The sequence below is a fragment of the Suillus subalutaceus genome, assembly GCF_016647625.1.
Source record: "Suillus subalutaceus strain FC151 chromosome Unknown DFJ58scaffold_66, whole genome shotgun sequence".
NCBI lineage: Eukaryota > Fungi > Basidiomycota > Agaricomycetes > Boletales > Suillaceae > Suillus > Suillus subalutaceus.
The window spans coordinates 169014-189101 of NW_024540315.1; the positions used below are offsets into that span (position 1 = coordinate 169014).

General features: G+C 47.6%; 6 protein-coding genes across 6 annotated transcripts; 1 reads left to right on the top strand and 5 right to left on the bottom strand.

Moving 5' to 3' along the window:
- Nucleotides 1–520: 520 nt before the first annotated feature.
- DFJ58DRAFT_716727 (5'-nucleotidase) lies at nucleotides 521–3457 on the bottom strand (the record flags this gene model as incomplete). The annotated part of the gene is made up of 17 exons (XM_041384256.1): nucleotides 521–784; nucleotides 837–1217; nucleotides 1265–1313; nucleotides 1364–1500; nucleotides 1555–1627; nucleotides 1750–1827; nucleotides 1884–1947; nucleotides 2219–2283; nucleotides 2335–2362; nucleotides 2415–2430; nucleotides 2486–2519; nucleotides 2650–2685; nucleotides 2766–2815; nucleotides 2877–2926; nucleotides 2978–3026; nucleotides 3086–3140; nucleotides 3207–3457. 17 exons carry the CDS (start codon nucleotides 3455–3457, stop codon nucleotides 521–523), a joined length of 1680 nt encoding a protein of 559 aa, XP_041243007.1.
- A 2634-nt stretch (nucleotides 3458–6091) lies between these two features.
- DFJ58DRAFT_426760 (uncharacterized protein) lies at nucleotides 6092–7180 on the top strand. The gene is made up of 2 exons (XM_041380352.1): nucleotides 6092–6426; nucleotides 6480–7180. Exons 1-2 carry the CDS (start codon nucleotides 6413–6415, stop codon nucleotides 6967–6969), a joined length of 504 nt encoding a protein of 167 aa, XP_041243008.1. The 5' UTR covers nucleotides 6092–6412; the 3' UTR covers nucleotides 6970–7180.
- Nucleotides 7181–7497: 317 nt separating this feature from the next.
- Nucleotides 7498–7866, bottom strand: DFJ58DRAFT_661680 (uncharacterized protein; the record flags this gene model as incomplete). Its single annotated transcript, XM_041382236.1, has 1 exon — nucleotides 7498–7866. The coding sequence occupies one exon, from the start codon at nucleotides 7864–7866 to the stop codon at nucleotides 7498–7500; it is 369 nt and encodes a 122-aa protein (XP_041243009.1).
- A 4602-nt stretch (nucleotides 7867–12468) lies between these two features.
- DFJ58DRAFT_792848 (uncharacterized protein) lies at nucleotides 12469–13175 on the bottom strand. Its single transcript, XM_041390376.1, has one exon. The coding sequence runs from the start codon at nucleotides 13156–13158 to the stop codon at nucleotides 12664–12666; it is 495 nt and encodes a 164-aa protein (XP_041243010.1). The 5' UTR covers nucleotides 13159–13175; the 3' UTR covers nucleotides 12469–12663.
- Nucleotides 13176–15410: 2235 nt separating this feature from the next.
- Nucleotides 15411–17168, bottom strand: DFJ58DRAFT_684983 (Saccharopine dehydrogenase-domain-containing protein; the record flags this gene model as incomplete). Its single annotated transcript, XM_041383289.1, has 7 exons — nucleotides 15411–15720; nucleotides 15779–15906; nucleotides 15959–16014; nucleotides 16077–16375; nucleotides 16432–16700; nucleotides 16754–17081; nucleotides 17138–17168. 7 exons carry the CDS (start codon nucleotides 17166–17168, stop codon nucleotides 15530–15532), a joined length of 1302 nt encoding a protein of 433 aa, XP_041243011.1. The 3' UTR covers nucleotides 15411–15529.
- A 148-nt stretch (nucleotides 17169–17316) lies between these two features.
- On the bottom strand, nucleotides 17317–18718 carry DFJ58DRAFT_684988 (uncharacterized protein). The gene is made up of 5 exons (XM_041383290.1): nucleotides 18124–18718; nucleotides 18011–18075; nucleotides 17835–17959; nucleotides 17562–17785; nucleotides 17317–17508 (listed from the first exon to the last, which is right to left on the bottom strand). Exons 1-5 carry the CDS (start codon nucleotides 18589–18591, stop codon nucleotides 17428–17430), a joined length of 963 nt encoding a protein of 320 aa, XP_041243012.1. The 5' UTR covers nucleotides 18592–18718; the 3' UTR covers nucleotides 17317–17427.
- Between the last annotated feature and the right edge of the window lie 1370 nt (nucleotides 18719–20088).

The following is a 20088-nucleotide window of genomic DNA, read 5'->3' on the forward strand; positions in this document are numbered from 1 at the left end:
TCGAACCTGCGCAGTCCAAGAGAAACAGATTTCGATTCTGTTGTGGTAACCACTCCGGCCAGTACGCTTTGCAAGTTGAGATGTTGAACCTCTGACTCGGAAGAACTGTCCATGAGCGAATATCAAGGTATGACAAGACATCTGTCGCCGGTCAAATTTTGAATTCGCACCATCCAAGATTTCTAATCTGTTCTGCTGCCAGTTAGCTACGACTACCGAGGATAGACCTCGATCGAAGGATCCATCCGTAAGTGAATGTTCGAGGCGAGGTAAAAGGAAAAAGATTGTTGAGCAGGTTTGGAGCAACAGATTTCTGTCCTGTCACGCGAACCACTTGGCTAAGACTGGTCAAGATGGATGTCTGCAGTACGAGTCCAAGAACATCATGCATCGACGGTAGGATCATATAGGATCACCGGTCATTTGCCAACGAATGTACTCTTGCAGGTGACAAGGTGTCAGGTGAATGTAGAGAAGAAGTAAATACGACCACAGCATAGACATACTACTGGTCGTTGAGTCAGTTCCACTCAGCCTGAGCATATAGGCCCAGTGCTGCGTTAGATAGCGTCGGGCTGTACAGTGAAACATCAGCGGTGGTGTAGTTCTCCGCATTCTGCAAGCCGTTGAGAATGCCAAGGAGTTGCGCTTCAATGAAGTCGACGAAGACAAGATCTATAGGTGTGTCGTCCGTCACGTTAGGCGGGTTCGAGCCAATGAAGTCTGGAACCGAATAGTAGGGCAACGCCATGTGCAGCGTGTCATCTCCAGCACCAGGGCACGACTAAGTCACCGCTATGAGCGCGTCGGAGCGAATGCGAGGATGGGTTACTTACATCGACCGTGACATATCCAAGCGTCAAATTGCCTGCCGTTGCTTCTCGTCTACCCATTCCAGCACGCCGATCCATCTCCTCTAACCAGGATCTGTACCGAGTATCAACAATCCCACGGCCCCAAAGTTCCTTTTCAACCTCATCTCGCTTCCGTTTCTCACTCGCGCCAGCATTGTTCAAAGCCGGAAGGACCTGGTTTGCGATGCTAAATGTGATGTTGGGGATATACAAGAATGAATCCGTGAACGGCGAGGCGGTGAGCTGATCGTTCTTGGTGAATGGTCCCTGGAAGACGTTGAAGCGTTGAGATCCTGAATTGGTGATAAATATGGCTGGGATGGAATCACGCGTATTGTTAATGGAGAGAGCGTATGGAATAGCCTGACAAGGGCGTTAATAATTGACGTTTCTGGGAAATCAGGCCTTACATCTGCAATGAAAAGAGATAGAAGGGATCCGTTGGAAGGATATGGGTTCCTAGCACACAATTGAGCTGGTGGCTTATGCGATATATACGGAGTACACACTGGTTGATGGTATAATCTTGTGGGGCTGTTCCGTACAGATAGGATAAATCAAAGTTGACCGCGAGCTCCTGCAGACCGTCAGTGATCGAGCGCCCATAGGCGGTGTCAAACGTTTGGTTTGACATTTGAGTGTGGTACTAATTGTGACACGCGGATTAGGATATCATTGAGAAACTGATAGCACACTTTACCTCGTAGGTCACACGGTTCTGGTCCAAATATCTCCTTGTGAAAAGAAATGTTGTTGGCGTTGCCCTGGGCAGCCTCGAGGTCCGCACCTAAGTTCCTGGGTCAGATCGTTGAAAGAATTTTTTCGTTAAACAATGTACTCATCCAGCCTAAAAGAACATGTGAGACATAGCAGCCAACTCATCTTCGACGCTCACATACCGATTGTCTCCATGTAGCGTCCGCTTTCGAGAGCCATGGAACGACCATCATACTGTTGGCAGTCACGGATGTGGCTATGTCCTGAGTCGGCGGTGAGAAATTTAGTTGAATACATCAAATGGGTTTCCACCTCCAAAGATTAAGATGGGCGTCAGAGGGGTGCACAGCTCGAACAGCGTCAAAGACAGTAGGCCCTAGAAAACCAAATCATCGTATCATCAAACCTTGAAATTGCTGTAGTTGGCCTACAGTTATCATAAGAAACTGGCATGTGTCTGAGATCACATTAAGAACATTTTCTCAGAAACTATGAGAGCCACCTACCCAATAAGTACAAACACGTCAGGTTCTTCCGCGATAGCCTCGGCGAACTGTAAAAATCAATCAGAATACTGCTTTGGATCACCTAGACGCCTAGGATAACGTACCCACTGTTTCCTCGACCACATCAGCCACAGTTTGCACAGTCCGTGTTCACGTCATTCCCAGTGAAATCATATAGGACCCCAAGAGAAGTGATGCGACGGCCTCTGTTACATCGAATGAATAGAGTCCCACCTTGGATTCACAAGATCTCTTACTTCCTTGTGGTGAACTTGGTGTAGCGATCTGGGGAAAGGACATCGACACTAGTCAAACTAAATTTAAGTTTCAAACTTACTGCCAACTGGCACACTCTCAGGTTCGCCATCCGAGTTGAAAATAGTGATGTTGACATTGGAAGACAAGTACCCGCCCATCAAGATAAGGGACGAAGTTCGTGTACCTGAGGGGATTGGCAAACAAAAGGTAGTGATCGAACAAAACATAAATGTTGCAGAGGAGGAAACAAAAAAAGATGCAAAATAAGATATTATTAGTCAAACCGAATTTTGCTCAGAATATTCAGGACCTACATGTCATATGTATCCGCATAGATGTACAGTTCATGGCTATGGAAGTAAAATTATCAGTTTAAAACATGGTATCAACAGGAGGCGGATAAGGAGAGGACCGAAAACTCGAGACTCACTTTCCGATAGTCATGACATCGTACGGAAGGCGCTCAAGAAACTTGTTTGACTTTTAAAAACGCGTGGAAGGTATCAGTGTCGAGGTACGTATCAATAACAAAACAACAGACCTCATGCGCGTCAACACCACCGGGGGGATAACCATCAGAAAGCCCAGTTCCTGAGAGGTGGGTTGGATTGTGTCTTCGATAAATGCCAATTCGATGCATACCATCATGTACATCCCCCGAGTCTACCAAAAGTAGGTCGACGTCCTTTTCCTGAAATAGTAAATATGTACAATGAAGTCAGGATCTAAACTGATGCATGATGGACGAACGATCGCGATTTTTTTCATATGCGTGACGAAACTAGCAAAATCTCCAAGGTCCCCACTATAATATGCGCAGGGTGATGCGTTTGAGTCATAGCGCCTTAAATTAGTCCCTCTGAACACTCACCTGTAGTCTGGTTCAGGGAATGTCAGCTTTTGGTGACCAAGTAACCAGCCATGAGTGTCGGTGGTATGGATCACATTGAAATCTCCCCAGACGAGAGGACGGTAGGGAGGAGTTATTGGAACCTGTGGGTACTCACGCTTGCCCAAATGTTCATGACCATAGGTGTCACGAGCATGCAAGTGATCACCCGTGCAAGCAGCACCACGGAGTGCAAGACCCAAAAGAATAGCGGCAGGCAAAATCATAAACATACTGGAAGGGGTGGCGCCTGCCTATCTAAAAAGCCTGTTGAATCCAAGAGCGCTTTTTTTAAGAGAGGCTCAGAGGCGCTTCAAGTTATTAGCCTCAGATCCAGACAAGCTGAGTTTATCGAGCCTCCTCCGATCAAAGGCCGTTCCTATCCCATGAATGCCAAGCGAGCCATCTGACTATGACTGCCATATGCTGATCTGACGAGAGATAAAGTGACCGAAACGCCTCACCATGGATGGCCCGGATCTGCGGTTTTGCATAAGCAGCACGAATTAAGTTCGGAGTTTGAATTCCCATACGCGCAAGCGACCATCATCGTCCATGCGGTCATGACCGGTGACCTGGTCGAGAACACACGGTACCCACTGCCTTATTGTCTTGAGCCGTCTGATACAATTGCGCTGAGGTCCACTGACCATGGTTAACGACAGGTGAACCTCCTTCAAGTCGGAGGGTACTTAAAGGGGCAACGCGTTATACGCTGGTTTCCATAGTACTATCCATACTCTCACTAGGGAAGAACATGCCTGAGCTTGTGCACTTTCTCATGCAAGACCTGAGTCCTTTCAACGGGAGCCGCAGTTCCACGGTTATCAAGCGTATCAAGCCCCGTCAATCAAACAGCCAGACGGAAATAGTTAAATCGATCATGAGGCCCAGGAAGAGCGCTGCCCGGTGCCGCAACCATTGAACGTTCGAACGTTTGAACACTTATTGCGGTTGACAGTACAGAAAGTTAAATGGTCAATATTTCAATCACTGCGTCGTGCAAGCTGTAGCAGCTTACTAGTAAAGTTCGAACCATGCCGGTTGGTTTCGTGGGTATTGGACTATCGTAGGGCTTCTCCGTCCACGGTCCACTGCCTACGGTAGGAATAGTTCCTTGTAATCGTATGTAATGAACACAGCTGCAGTACGTCTTTGCACTTCTCATCTGTGTAATGATGTAAGGACCCTGTGTTCTCTACTAGTACGCCCCGACCTGCAGCGCTTCAAACGAACACGCAGTCCGCATGTCTCACCGTGACCGATGCCGAAGAGCTTTACTCTTCGCATCCATCCTTTATCATACGTTTCTCATATTTCCCCTTATCTTTTGATACAGTCACGTTGTGCAGGGCGCAAACTTCTGACGCCATCGCTTATATCCCTGTCCTTACCTTCTCCCTTTCATCGTAGTCGACACTCATTATCTTGTTCTTAAAGTTCCCTTTCGTCGTTGAAACCCCTTTTTCTCGGACGTTCCGTTTCCTCCTCTCGTACCTGCGTCTTATCACTTACTTCTCCCTTCCACACTCGTACTTATAAAACGACCTCCTGTATTGATGTATACGTCATCGAATCAAGAGCATTCATCCTAACTTCCAGAAAGTCCGTCATCTCAATCCGAAGTCTCCTTATCAACGTCGTTTCGATCTCTACTCCCATTCGAACTCACTAACAGCCTTATTACAATGAGATAAATAGGTCGTAGGCGAATGTTAGGTGAATACGGTCGTACACTAGTACCGTGTATTAGTAATGCTGTACACCTCAAGCCTGCACAGCCTCTTGAGTTCAAGTTGATCTGCCTCGTTCCTAAACTCCCAAGATCCCTGGTGGTCAATGCCTCATGCACATGCCTCAGGCTAGCCCATATGTCTTCCTAGCAACGCATTTGCTGTAGAAGCCTCTGAATCTAATCCGACGATTATATCATCCGCGCGTCAGATACTCAGCGTTCAGCACTGGAATTCAAGCGATCTGAAGTAATTGCTGAATCTTTCTGGCGTCAACACCAAGGGCATCCGAAGTGGCCACTATGATCCGCGAAACTGGGACGCGTGGTGTTCACCATCAACTGTTGTCGTGCTGCCTTCCATAATAGAAGCACTTCCAGATTCCAGACAAATCACACGTACTTCCGCGGGATGCCTACTTGCATGCCATGGTTGGCACTACTAGCGCTCAGCATTGCTTTTGTGACTTGATGCAGTTTCATTGGATCCTCGCCTTCATCAGCGCTCCGCTGCCATGGTCAAGTTACCACAGCACTTTTCCCTTGAAGTAGACTGACACACGCTCGTTTGTCTCCACAATGCAGCAGATCCGGAATCGGAGGGAGGGAAATGTTATTGCCGGTTCTTGTGAATTCACACTTCAACTATTACGTCGAATACCACACCGGCACTGGCAGTCACTTGTCGGGTCTGGCCTCGTCGGTCAAACCTTGGTCCGATTGAGCGACATATCTCGATATCACAGGTCGCAAACTTTATACTGAAATCAGCTCCCTCCACCATGCCGAGTACTTCGGTACACTTGGCTCCTTCGAGACGTCATAACACACATACGCGAGATATGATATAGATACCAAACTGTTCGTTATTTCGCTAATGACATGTGCTTACAGTTACCCCTTTGATAGACAGGCCATTCGTCTAGGTCCGCGTACTGTAGCTACTGCTGGTCGTTTCGTTTACTGCACCTTGGGATCCCAGTTGCTGTTAGTGAACTTTCAAGGGACGTGCCAGTCGGGTGGCTGCTGATCCCGTCCCCAATTGACGGATCAAAGATTGATCTACCCGGGTGCCACGAAGCCCTTCCAACATGACGCCCGTCATGTACAGAGTTCACTTCAGAAACCCTCCAATATGAAAATGATTTAGTAACCGGGTCACCTGTCTTGATCCGGTCTGGTATAGCAACATTGGCATACTGACCGAAGTGACTATCATCCTTTCAACTTGCCTGTTTGAAGGTTGTAACGACACAGCGCGTAACCAATCTATCCCTTCCACCACCATTGTAGCGGAATTGCACAAACCCAAGAGTTCAGTGGAAATCTGGCGATTTCAGCCAACACTCGTGCCTCTTGTCGAGCTGCGGTGGGGAACAGCGCCAGAGATGAAGCAAGTTAAAAGCAACTCATCTGCAGAACCAGAAGACACACAAACCAACTCCTCCGATCTAATATGAACACAGATCGGTTAGTGGTGACATCCCCTACCATTTATTCATAGCTCACCGTTCTTTATCTAGCTCGCCTGACTTTTCCATGGTCCATGATATACTCCTGGAGCATCATAATGGGGCGAATCCCATCCTCATTGACCGGGACATCCTGCGCGACCATGACGCCGAGGTTAGAGTGCACCCATGTAACTGGGCTGACTGCAAGATGCATATCGGCGTCGAGCATAGGCAGATCTCCAGACATCTCCAGCAACATCATGGTATCAACACCAGCGCTACGAGCGAGGACACGCAGCAGATCTCCTGTCTTTGGTCGGGTTGTCCCAAATCCCGTATGAAACCGGGGAACCTTACACGCCATATACTTTCACACCTTGGAGTACGGTGGAATTGTCAGATATGCGGGGCTTCACTCTCGCGGGATGATGCCTTTCGAAGACATACTCTCGAAAAGCCGGGTTGCCAGTATGCGCAAGCTGTTGTCGAGCATGGGGGTAAATCACTAGTAATCGACACCGCGTGCATTGATGGGGGGTTTTCGGCCAGCCAAATGTAATCTGCATCCCCTGATGTCTCTTAGACTGATGTAGTCCTCCGGCGTTATCTTACAGTATTATCCCTATCATTTTGCGTTCCAACCTTATATGCATCTTCGTATAGTTTTTGTCCGTCATCTGTAATTATGATCGTCCTACCATATATTCCTACTTAGTTGATCCTATCTATACTATTGTACTAGAAAATGTGTATTTTATCCTTGGATTTTGTCGTGGTGTCGACTATTAAGTTATCTGATCGTCTGCACATCAAGGTACTAAAATGATTCCAGTCCCATTCAACCACCTGGCGAGATGCCCACTGTTATCTTCGGTTACATGAGTTGACGAGGGTTGCATCTGACAAAGTCATTTCACTTGCTTCGACATGACAGTGAACTAGAGGGACAAAGGTTGATAAAAGTATAGGTTCAGCAGTATTACTACGTCCGTAAAGCTAGTGACAAAAAGGGTATACACACACGGCCGGCGGTCATTACTGTCCTCGTCGATGTCATAATAAGCTGCAAGAATGCGTGACAGGAAAATCATGGCCACGTCATGCGGCGGCGTTTGGCACGACCATCATGAGGTTCGGATTCTCTGCAATCCTCTCGTTTTGAATTCTTTAGGTGGCGCAGTTTAGAATCTAACCGAGCAAACTGCTTTCCACAACTACCGCATTCCGTTTTGTTGGTCAAATGAACTGCGACGATGTGCCGCGATATGCTCTCCTTCTTCATCTCTTTCCCGCAGCCGTCCCACCTGCATAGCATCTTATCTTTATCGCCGCCAGATTTGATACCGTGGAGGACTTGGAGGTGTTTCCCCACTTCGGACTTGTCGGAAGTCAGAGATGTAGTGCAGGACCCATCACCCCAGCGACACAAGTTTAAAGTGTCATCCACATCGGCCATCAACGATAACAAGTCACTCTTTCTCTCCTCCGACCACGACGATGTAGACGAATGAAGATCAGTTCCGCCACATAGATAAACATCGCTGGTGTTCTGCGTGTCAGGTTGTATCTCGTGGGATAATGGCTCGAAAAAATAGTCGGGGGCGAGCTCGTTCGTCGGCGCATAATCGCAAGGCAAACTCCCGGTAGAAGATGATGCGTCGGGTGGCTGCGGAAAAGTACAGGAACTCCACATCTGGGATGAAGTGTGATCCATAGAGGGGGTCATGGAAAGCACTGAAAGGAAGTTGTCGGAAAGCTGGGGAAAAGGTGAGTCCGGGTTGAAGTTGTGACCTTGGTCAGGTCCGCTAAGATATGGTGCATCCGTTCCAATGTCTGCATCAAGAATGGTGTTTGGAAGGGGCAGGTGATTGAAATCGAACTCCATTGGGGATGGAACACTGAAGCTGGGTGACCCTACGTCCAATGCAAGGGGTGCCTCCACACTGGTGCACATTGTCATGTTGAACGTGTCCAAAGCGGAATCGTCGCACGGTGAACATTCACCAGCAATGGCTGAAGGAGATCCATGACATTGGGTCAGCCTGCAAATAACCCCTCGGTAAACATTTTCGCATAGGCCAGCAACCATACGAACCAATGATGGAGTAAAGGTAATTGGTCTAGAAAAAATTGCACTATAGGATAGCAAGGGCATGCGTTTCCCTGTCTTTCAGCGTGCAGCCTGAAAGGGATGAGGACGAAATCATTCCGAGAGTGCAAGTACTCATACCTTACAAGAGCTTTGAGCGTATCATGCAAGCAGGAAGCAAGCAGAAGTGTGTTGGTCGACATTTTTTGACCGTGTCTCTGAAGTACGGATACCCGCCAACAGAGACTTTATATCTGCCCATAGCCATCAGATAGAGCTTGGATGGCTGGCTGGCCTGCGAGAAATTACAAAGAAGTGTTTGGCTCATCTTCTTCCGATGCCAACCAATGCCTCGATTAAAACGTGTGAACCTGGCCATCAATAGAACCAACACAATAATAATCCTACGAAAATTGGCTTCTTCCAGAAGCTTAGCCACTTCATTAGGAAAGGTGCTTTGGCCCGATCTAAAATCTATCCACCAGTCAACTTTGACTAGTGACTGCTGATTGTGGGGTGGTGATATACAAGGCCAGGTTACGAGTTGGCCGAACGAATGATCCGACTTCTGCGCAAGGCCAAGCTAAAAAGACCGTAGATCGCGTTGAATCAGGCCTATTTCATGTAATGCTGTGTGTGGACCATGGCACCCTCAAAGTCCGAAAGACGGGGCTCGTCCTGGCTCAGCGCTAATTGACAGCGTGACAGGCATAGTGAGGACCTGGATTACCTACACATAGAGCAAGAGTGCCACACGCCATGTCAGAATAAGGATAACATGCCTTTAACGCCACTCACCATTCCCATTGGTGATTGGCTTGGGCCTTCGTTGGCACACGCAGATCACGCAGCATGGCTGGCTTCCGTGATCGACCTTATTGGGTCGAGCGCTAAGCATAGGGAGGCTATGGCTGGCCATGGCCATGGAACGCCAGGGAACGCCATTGTGATGACGGCCAAGCCACGTTAGTTGGCTGGCGTTGGCTTTTCATATAAATATAGGCTGCCAACCCCAATAAAATTTTACATAATTAAAATAAAAACAAGTCAATAATAGAAGTTGGCAGTGTTAAGGCACGTAATGCCAACGAGATCAACACAGGAAGATGGCCGTATGGCCATTGGCCATACGTGTCAGCGTTGCGTGAACGTCACTACAGCAAGTTGACTACTCCACTCGTGCTTCGATTCCTTGATGAACAGTAGGTAGTACTATTGGAACAAGAAGCATGGCGAGATGGCAAAACTTACAATTGAGAAGTAGTAGACAGACCATATGGAGAGCGAAGATATGCCAGTCCACTTGTTCCAAAAGTAGGAGCTTGCATCAACTCGGAGACCAGAACAACACAAGAGAAATTGTCGGCTGTAGTCACTTGCAAACAAATGAACTCTGTACAATTCACTCGCAAGAAACGAGGGAAGGAAGGGTGGAAAAATGTCACTTTGCAGTGCAAGTGGTTCCAATGTACTGAATTCATTGCAATCTCTTGCAAGTGAAGCGTATCAACAAGAGATGTGCCAGCAGGAGCAAAATATATGCATTTGATAGCCTTGCAACTGTTGATCCACTCGACAATATTATGGGATAGCAGGGTGGTGAAGAAATAGATATGAGACAAAAGGTGTAAGATAGCTTTCAGGCTGCGATTTTATAGTCACGGGAAGTGGAAAATGTTGGTCAATGTGGCTCTATTTGTAGGCCGCTGGTAGCCTGCACAGCCGATAAATGTACGAATCTGCCACCATTATGACTCCGTCAACTAATAGGAGTCCCGTGAAAAATTAGCACGTTAGAAAGGCAGACCCCGGGTTGCAGTTCCAGGGCGATCAGTGCAATGTCTGAATAGCGGAGAGAGCGGCGTTCGGGTTTGTATTTTGGGGTTTGCGTTTCGTTGTTGTGCAGTAGCCTAGTAGGGTTTATTGCACGACGCAAATGTGTTGTGCATCTAAGGAAGAATGACACCCGTCGAGTTCGAGCATACCAACAAAATACATGGAGCAGACCGTCGGAATTCAGGTTGGTGTCACGAAGCATGCGAGTATATCGTACGTGACCCATTTAAATGGCTCAACTGTAAGCGCCTGCATTACTTGAAGGTTAAGACCTTTTTTTAACATCGAACGGCACATCTGTCAGTTACACAAACTCCCATCACAAAATATAACTTAACTTGAATGCATTCACGGCATGAACCCTTGATCACAAAAAAGTCTCAGGCTGATTCTTGCATCGAGACGCGGGAAGAAATGTCGAGTCTTCTGCATTGCAGTCGACATTCTCTCCATATACAATGCTTAGCAAAGCGCTTGTAGCTCACTCGAGTTTATGTCGCGCTTTCACCGCCCCACTAGGTGGTGCAGATCTATCGGCACCTCGTGGACATGAAGCCAGGCCTGACAGTAATCGGTCGTCACCTGCTGTCTTGATTGTGATCTCATTTTCTCTCATGGGTGGCTATAGCTCATCTAATCACAGAACAAGAATCGTGGCGTATCCGCAACGGCAGACGGTTCCATGTGTCGTTGGTGTTGCAGTGGGGACCTTTTTGGTGCTAATATACGATCGATCCTGCAAGAGAGCAAGCAGCCCGGAGTGTCTAAGACGGAGAGTTCGTCAATTAGCCAACATGTTGAAACTGGGTATTCCGTGATTATTCGAGACGCACCTAATGAATATTGTTTTCTATATGCCGATCCGTGCAGCATAGCTGCTTCTTTCTGTTATGGATCACTGGCAGGAAGCTCAATGACAATGGGCCCGGGACATTGGCACGCACCCAGCGTACATTCGCCCATGATTTCATAGTATCCGTCCAATTTGAAAAGTCGTAGTCCTTGACGCTGTCTAGCGAGTTTGGCAGTTCCTCGGGGTGAGACTTCATCGTTCTTCGGTGCTATACTAGTGAGATTAATGCACTGAGCAGGGGCCGCATGATGGCGTTGAATCTTTTGACGGGAGCAGGAGACCATCCAAATAATCAGTGATGTCATTAAACATACAAGAACATGCTATGCACACACGCTCAATGTGTCATCGCCGCACCGCGAGATGATGGTGGTGTTCAGAACGTTCAAGCTCAAGATGGGTGACCAGCAGCGAATTCAAGTCGTGCGTACAACTTGAATGGCTGCCAACAGCTGGTTCCTTGTCATAAATCTTCGGATTAAGTCAGCTCCAGTTATTGAATTTATGGCCGTTGTGGCGTTGCGTCGACTCGGACGACATTTCTAGGCTTACGTTAATGAGATTTGGCAATTTTTCTTCTTCATGACCTACACACCACGGACCACGATGCCATCGACTTCCATCCAGGTTTCATGTTTTTCAGATCTCCAGACTGTGGGCGACAAAAAAATGGTCTCCGAGTGGTCAGCAGTAGCGCCCAACTAATTTGAAAGGCGTGTGCAAGGCGTGCATACCTAGCACTACAGTTAGTATGGTTACTGCGGTATGCATGGCAATGATTTGAAGGCATGTGACCCGCCACGTCACCGTGACGTTCACTGTTCAAAGGATCTTCCACAAATCACGAAACTTCATCGCAAAGTGGGCGATGATCGGAGTGTTCAGTGGATGGCAAACTCAACCAATGCTGCCAGGTGTACATGCGTACGTTCTGACTCTGGCCTGTTTACTGGGCAGCTGCAACCTTTACAGACCTACATCTTGTGGCTCAGTTATACGATCCTAGCCGTCTTCATTCATAAAAGCTTAATAGGCCTTCAGCCGCTGAACTTCGAATTCGGCCTCTTCAGATGCTGTTGGGTCGTGTGACCTTGTGTGGTCAAGAAACCGTTTTCCACTAGCGATGGTGTCCAGGGACTTGTATCTTCTATTTTCACTGCTCAGGTTCAAGTCATCATTGTAGATCATCTCGAGCTCGGCGCTCTCGCGTCTATTGAACTATTGGGGGTGGTGAAGTCGACTTCTAAACACGTGTTGGAATCATAAGTAGCTTAGGCCATTAAATTCAAGCGACGAAAAACGGTACGTTGGTATATATGAGTAATGGCTTCATTGATTACATGTGTGTAGGAGAAACGTCGATTCATGATAAAACCTGGCCAGCGATGAGTAAGTTCGACTGCTTTACATGATATCCGAAATGCTCACCCGGGCCAGCTGTGCAATTTAGCATCTGATGCACTAGTGTCTTGGACCTAGTGATCCTTACGTTCATGATACTTTAAAAGATCTGAGCGGGCAAAGTCTTTGCCGCATAGTTTGCACCCATAACGCAAACCCAGATGCTTCGCTATATGGCGGGGAATATTGCGACGCTGGGATATGTTCCCGCACGGGAATTCGTAGCCTGAGCAGGGTACAGCCCACTTGCACTCCATTGAGATTCTCTCTGACCCACAAACATTGTGCACCGTGTTTAGATGTGAGAGCATCGGTTGCAGACCTGCTGGTACGAGTTCAGGGCACCTCCGATTTGTGGTCTCATCCATCCAGCCACATTGCCACGTATTACCTGGGACGCCAACTTCAGTAGGACCGTCTTGGGAGGGTTCAGGGTGGTCCTCAGTACACGAGCCGGCCTCATTTGACGGATGAACTGCCAAATATTCCTCCGACGCTTGCAGAAGGTCAGCTTCTGACAACTCTTCTAGAGGCTCTTTGTGGTGGATGAACTTTTCATAGAGAAACATGGCGAGCCCCAAATCCTGCAGGAAACATTTAGCTGCAGATATTGCTCGTCCCTACGATGTACGCACCTCCTCGCTGAAGTGAAGTGGCGTGGTATCACCAGCTTCACCATTCATCATGTTCAGTACGTCTGCCATAGATGTATTGCTGTTGAAACATACTCAACCCCTTTTTGATGCTTACTTTCGGTACGAAATAGCTCACCTGTCGATGTCCTGCAGAAACATAGGGAGCCCCCAATCCTGCAGGAAACATTTAGCTGCAGATATTGCTCGTCCCTACAATGCACGCACCTCCTCGCTGAAGTGAAGTGGTGTGTTATCACCAGCTTCACCATTCACCGGATCCAGTACGTCTGCCATAGGTGTATTGCTGTTGAAACATACTCAACCCCTCTCTAATGGTTACTTTCGGTGCGAATTAGCTCACCTGTCGATGTCCTGGGACCGATTATTGCTGAATATCGGCTGGTCCATAGGGAATGGATGTTTTGGGTACTGGAACCAGACATAGTCCGTTTTTTATGTACCACTGTCCCCGCCAGCTGGCATGGTGGGGACACGGAGTCAGCAACGATTGAACCCTTGGAAGGGTCCCAGGTTTCGTACGTGATGACGGTCATGGCTTGCTATCGGATGGCCATCGCTGACAGTATAGCTCCTTGGAAGGGTCCCAGGTGGTGTGGTCCGTAATCGTACCCCGTGGTTGTCGAACTAATCGCCACCGAAACAGACATGCCAGCTGGCTTGGTTTAGCAACGCGCCAGGAGGCATGACCAAGAGACCTTCCAGATAGATCCATATTAAGTTCAATAATGCGCATTGCTTGGGTCTATCCGTCTGTGGAATCGAGTCATTAACTTATCGGGCTTGCCATTCATGAATCGCGGGCCAGATGGCACTTGTAAATCCCACGGCGGATCAAAAAGAAAAGGTGAAAAATGCATCAGATGGATGCTGGTTTTGCTGAAAGATCTTAGTCAACTTGACGCTCGATGCGTGAGAGCAACCTGAACATCATCGATAAGCGCAAGGACCGCGATGCGCCTACAATTTGAAACCCATTAAACAGATTTTATCCTTACATTGCATGCCTGGCAATGTATATTGGCTCGATGTTCACAAGCAGACGGGTTCATTTGCAACGACTCATGGCACACAACCACTGCGGCAGCCGATTAGCACGCAGTTTGAAAAAGAACGAACAATTGTCTTTCTTCTATCGAGGTCTGACTACGGGAGACAAGGGCGACAAAGTTCTTTATCCGAACCTTTTCCTTCCGCGACTACGACTCGGAGGACAACAATCAAGCTCTTTGCTTAAATTTCTGGTCACGCCCTGCGGGCGTGTGGCTGAGATTTGTGCTTGGCGGGAGATGCTCGTCACTCTTTCTCTAGCACAACAAGATTCGGGGATCACTTGATCCAAACACCCGTATGTTCACCCCAAGGTAAGTGCCAAATTTGCATGACTCCTGACTAAAAGCGTGTACATACATCAATGATAGTATGATCGTAATCCTTTCGCATCGTTTCACACGGTTGATGAGAACATCACCCATGAATGCTGTCATAGGAATTAGCACGCCACCATCTTTCCTAATCTCAGGAACCTTTCCTGGGTCAGTTGCAAATACCAACATCTGATATCTATACTACTGATGATTACTAGGTCTCATGGTGTTGGAGCCGAATACAGGAACACACTCGAGGCAAGAGGTACGGCTACTAGTGAGAAAACAGACCTCTAGTCACGGTGAACGCAACTCCCCCGGATCAGCTCCCCTGTCCGCTGTTTTACTCGTCGTTGATTTAATCCTTCCACTGTGATACCTCGACAATATCTACCAAGCTTGTGTTTTGATATCCCTACAAAATGTTTTTATACTCTAGGTAAAATCTGATGTATACATTTACGGGATCTTGGGATCTGGGTGATTGTGTTCAACCAAGGTTGCAAATTACCTTCATAGCAAGGAGGGGTAGTACGAATTCAGAGTTTTTCATACTCAGCAGCATACGCGTGACTACTAGATGTAAAGTTGAAGGTCAATCGCCTTCAAGCTTCAGGTTTGAAAGCTTGAGCTGTAGGTGAACAGGCGGCTCCAAATCCCCGGAATGTAAACTGAGCAACATGAAATCGACAATCCAGGTGGAGCTAGCTTACCTACGATTCGTACTGAAAATCGTCACTTCAGGGCTTCGGATAACTATGCAACTCGCCATCAAATCGGACAATGGCTTACTTAAGGTAGTTTGTATAAATCAATATGAATTCGAAGACGACAACAAAGAGTAAAACTATGCTTCGGAATGAGCGTCAGTCGAATAAACGTAAGTAAGATGTCATATAGGTAACGATCAGAGTCCATATTCAACGTGTCTTACGTGCCTCTGTTCCGACTAACAACTCACTTTCGATGTCGACATGTCCTGATCTCCTCAACCTCTCAACGAGAACGTCTCCAAAAGCAGTCATGGGAGTCATGATACCGCCACCTATGCTTATCCGAGGCAAGCTTGCACCATCCAAAGCCAGCGCTAGCGCACATTCCGAAATCATGACTGAAAAGTTTAATGAACGACTAATTAATGGTTTACTAGGAGCTTAAATGGAGCTTACTGGATGATAAGAAGTATCCAGGGTCACCTCGACCCTGGAAAATACTTCGTACAACGATATTTTCTCCTTTGGAGTTGGGACTGGACGTAGTGATGTTAGTGATTTTGACAGAGCCACTCTGTAGTTGTCTGCGTGTGGCATGGTATGAGTTATAAGATCAATAAATTCGATTGCACTCACTTTTCAGAGGGACCTTCACCAGGGCCGGGCATTATTCTCCGGGCGAACCACCTTGCCTGTTAAAGTCATCCACACGCAGTCATTCTTCTGCTACAAGGACGGGGAGGAGATGACTAACAGGCTGGAAGAGAACAAGTAATGCTGCTATCGCAGCAAATGTGATTGAATACATCATAGCGTAGAGTGCACTTGGCAGGACCACGAACTCCTCGTACTTGAAATTCGGACCGTAGGAGAGTGGAGCGACAGCGGTCGCATTATGATGGTTGACACGGCGTGCAAGTTCATACAGGCCCCACGTGCGCTGCACAACCTGAGAATTGGTAATTGCCATGAAATACCACGCCCCGTAGACGGGTCGATCAGAGTACGGCAAGGTATAAAGCATCCGGGGTCGAGGAGAATGGGTTCCTTTCACTAATAAACAACTTGAAGTCAGCCACCACCGCATACTTCAATGCGGCGAGATAAACCTGGGCTTAACACAAAACCCTGCCTTGCCGCGAGCAGTTTGTGCTTTGGAACATCTTCCAATGCAGTGAGGATTGTGGAGAAAGTGCCTCCCGAAATAGAAGCGCCACCAAGCTTCCACGCCGAAGTGGAGAGGTCGATTGTGGTAGACGGCCCACCGAAGGATTTCAATGTCTTGTTTGCGACGAATGCAAGAACATCAGAAGGTACCGAGTCCAACCCGCAGCAAGGGACCACAATTGAACCTGACTTGACAGCTGCGTAATCGAGTCTAGAAGCGGTCAAGTTGGTACTTCTCAAAATCAGCATAGGCTTCCCACATACTCAAAGATAATATCCTTTATCCAGTGAACTTCGCCAGTCAAGTCCACGTAATGTTTCCCATGATGCACACAAGCTCGGACAACAGAAGTTCCCCACCGCCAGTATGGGCCAATGGTGTTAATTACAATCCTGGCCTGTTGTACCACAGCATCTACGTCACTGGGATTCGTGACGTCCACAGTGAATGCAGGTACATCGTCTTTCGAGAGATTGAGTTCTCTAAAAACTTTCTCGAGTGCTGACTGTGACCGTGCAGCAAGACCAAACGTGAAGGATGAACCCTGCGGATGGGTGGCGAGGTACTGAGCTATGAGGCGGCCAGTATAGCCTTGAGGACCGTTAGTTAGCTACTGGTGGATAACAACATAACATGTGTAGCCATACCTGTCGCACCGAGAACAACTATGTCGACCATGACGAGAAACAAAGATTTGCAAAGCGTCGCAGGTGTGGTCACTGCGGTACTAGCATTACTTAACTGCATTGCTCTGCATACGTAAGTACTATTCGCTAAGTAAACCGGCTATTCCGGTATGTCGTGCAAGCAACCGTCACACAAGGTTGTTACACTCACTTCTTGTTCGCGGATGTCCGATTTTTTACAGGATACAGAAAAGATGTACACATTGTATTGAAACCTTAGAGGAGTTTAGATAGCCTCTACCTAGTACCAATCAATCATCAAACATGGTTCTATCCATCCGAACTCCAAAATTTTGTTTCACTTCCATACCCAAGAGTTTCATCTTCCCAACCTAATGAAGGTGATATTGACATCTTAGCATTGTCCATATTGCATACAACTCACCTCAACTCTCTCACTCTGGACTTTCCTCAACTCCATAAGCTCTTCCTTGCTTAGATAACTTTCGTGCTCGGCAGGCGCTTTCTTGTGTCGTAGAGAGTGAGCCCGTAAATCAGCCTCAGGATCATAGGAGTCTTCTGCCGGTGGAACGAACTCGCCGGCTCGTAACGACGTCATTCGTCGTTCGTATGCCTCCATATGGTAATATTTCTCGTGAGGGAGGGTTGCTACCAAGCGCTAAACGATATGAGCAAAAAGCAATCTAATGTCACGCACCAGTGTTATAGTCTTCAATAAAAACAACGAATTCTTTGCGTTCCTGATCCTTGGATATGGCCTCTGGGTTAATTTTGCGCTCTTCCAAAAGCCACGTGCGGAATTCTTGGGTTTTATTGTAGAAGCTAGGGAACAAAAATTAGCCATATGGCCGCGGCTGTTGCAATTGAACTGACTCAGTTTCACTGATAATTCCGTATTTACCCCACTGAGCACCAGAGGCAGTCCCATGCCTTTTCTTCTGCGAGAAACGGGTTCGCTGATGGTTATAATTCTTAGGACTACTCACTTTCTTATCTTTCTTTTCTCTCTTTCTTTCCCTCTTCTCCTCACGACTGCGGTGCTTGTCTTTCTTCTTACGACGCCTTCGCTCCGAATCAGTATCAGATAAACTTGATACGGAGCTTGAACGAGAACGTGAACGCTTGTGTCTGAGCTTTTCTCTGTCTTTATGACGTTCATGCCTTTCCCTAGAGTGCGAGCGCTCGGGGCCACGGGAACGCGACCGAGACCTTGGCCATTGGCGTTTACGTCTGGGACTGCGAGACCGTGATATTGAGCGCCTACGTGAGCGAAGGGGGGATCGTGACCGACGAGGCGCGTCCCTCTCGGAATCCATTCCTGAACGTCGGCTATGGCCAGAAACATTTCTGTCTGCCATGAGGGACTCCCTGTCCCTCACAGTTCTCCTATCATAAGCATTTCTACCCTGGCTCCTAGACCGGCTTCGACTCCTACGAGCTTCATCTGAGGCCATGGGTTGTCTACACAGATTCAGACTCCTGGACTCGTTTACTCACAAGGTGGTTGGAGTAGTAGCAGCGTGAGAATATTGCAGCCACAATCCTAATACTATTGCGGCTGTTTGAATCAGGAGCTTTTGCCAAACAACGTAGGACGTGCAAGCTCGACACTCTATGCGAAGGACTAGTCTTATTCCCGCTTCATCTCATTTGGGCTTTCTATCATTCAGACGCACGGTGTCATACCAGTGGGCGCTTTGCCACTTCCTCCATAGCTTATTCTCCTGTAAACTCGGAGCTTCTCACGAATGGCCATCACCACCTCCTAAATCATGTAGTACGTCTTGCTGTGCTGCTCATTATCAGACTAATATGAGCCGAACCGGAACACGTCGCCACGTGGAGGGGTTTCTCCTCGGATTTAACGTGATTGCGGCGTGGCAGACCTCGAATTTCATATTCTGTGGCATGTCAAATGGCCGTTATGAACCTCCTGTGAGTCACATTTGGCTATTCACCACAACTTTACTTTATGGACCGATCGCTCGCAGTCTTACGCACTGGCTTGTCGGATTGCGTTGACTACAGCTCCATTTTATTGAAAGTCGATTCATACTGAATCAGCTGCCTGGGTGTTTGTCAGATGGCCGTAATACTAGTGGAAAACATAATGGATGAACCTCCTGCTTGACATTTCCGTACAGGAAAGTGAAGTATACACAGAATGGGCCAAATAGTGCTTTTTTATCATTTCACACATCGCAGAGTGTGGCCTAGAAATCATATCCTTACAGGTATAAAACGCTCCTTCTTTACCGCTTTGGTTCATGCTAGCTCACGACTCACGAGTACTACTTATTAGCGCTTGAAAACCAAAGCTACGCTACTATTCCTATGTCTTTCAAAGAAAGACCTGTCTCTGATTCCTAGTACGCCTTCATTGCCTAGCGATTTATTACCTCCTTGAGTTGCTCATCATGCATTGTCACAGCGGTTGGGAACCATTCAATTGTTCACCCGGTCGGGAAACAACGTCTCTGAATCTCCAAAGACCTTCGCTCAATTTCAGTGTCGAACCACCATCGTTGTTGTGCGCTAGGTCTCTTTGCTGTTTCAGCTCATCAATGACATCACTGCTATTTAGCTCCACCTCGTCGCACATAAATCCGGTTACTGCACAGTGAGCAGCAGTATTCCTCTTTGTATATGTGCCTCTCATGAACGAAACAGCAGAACTGGGATGACACCATCTGATGATCCTTTTCTCGCGAGAAGCTATCAGAATTTTCAGGGCGACCCATTCATTGATTATGACGCATTGTGGCACGATGATAATAGCATGCCAGTGGCTCCCCCTGGCAATATGGCGTCAACAATCACTGTTTCTCAGACTACCGACGGTGCCTGGTCGACTAGTGCCTCTGCAACTCTACCTCCGGAACTCGAGACATCTGCTCACAATTCATATCAACCAATTCATCCACCGCTTCCGCACGTGGTAGCTAGCAGCT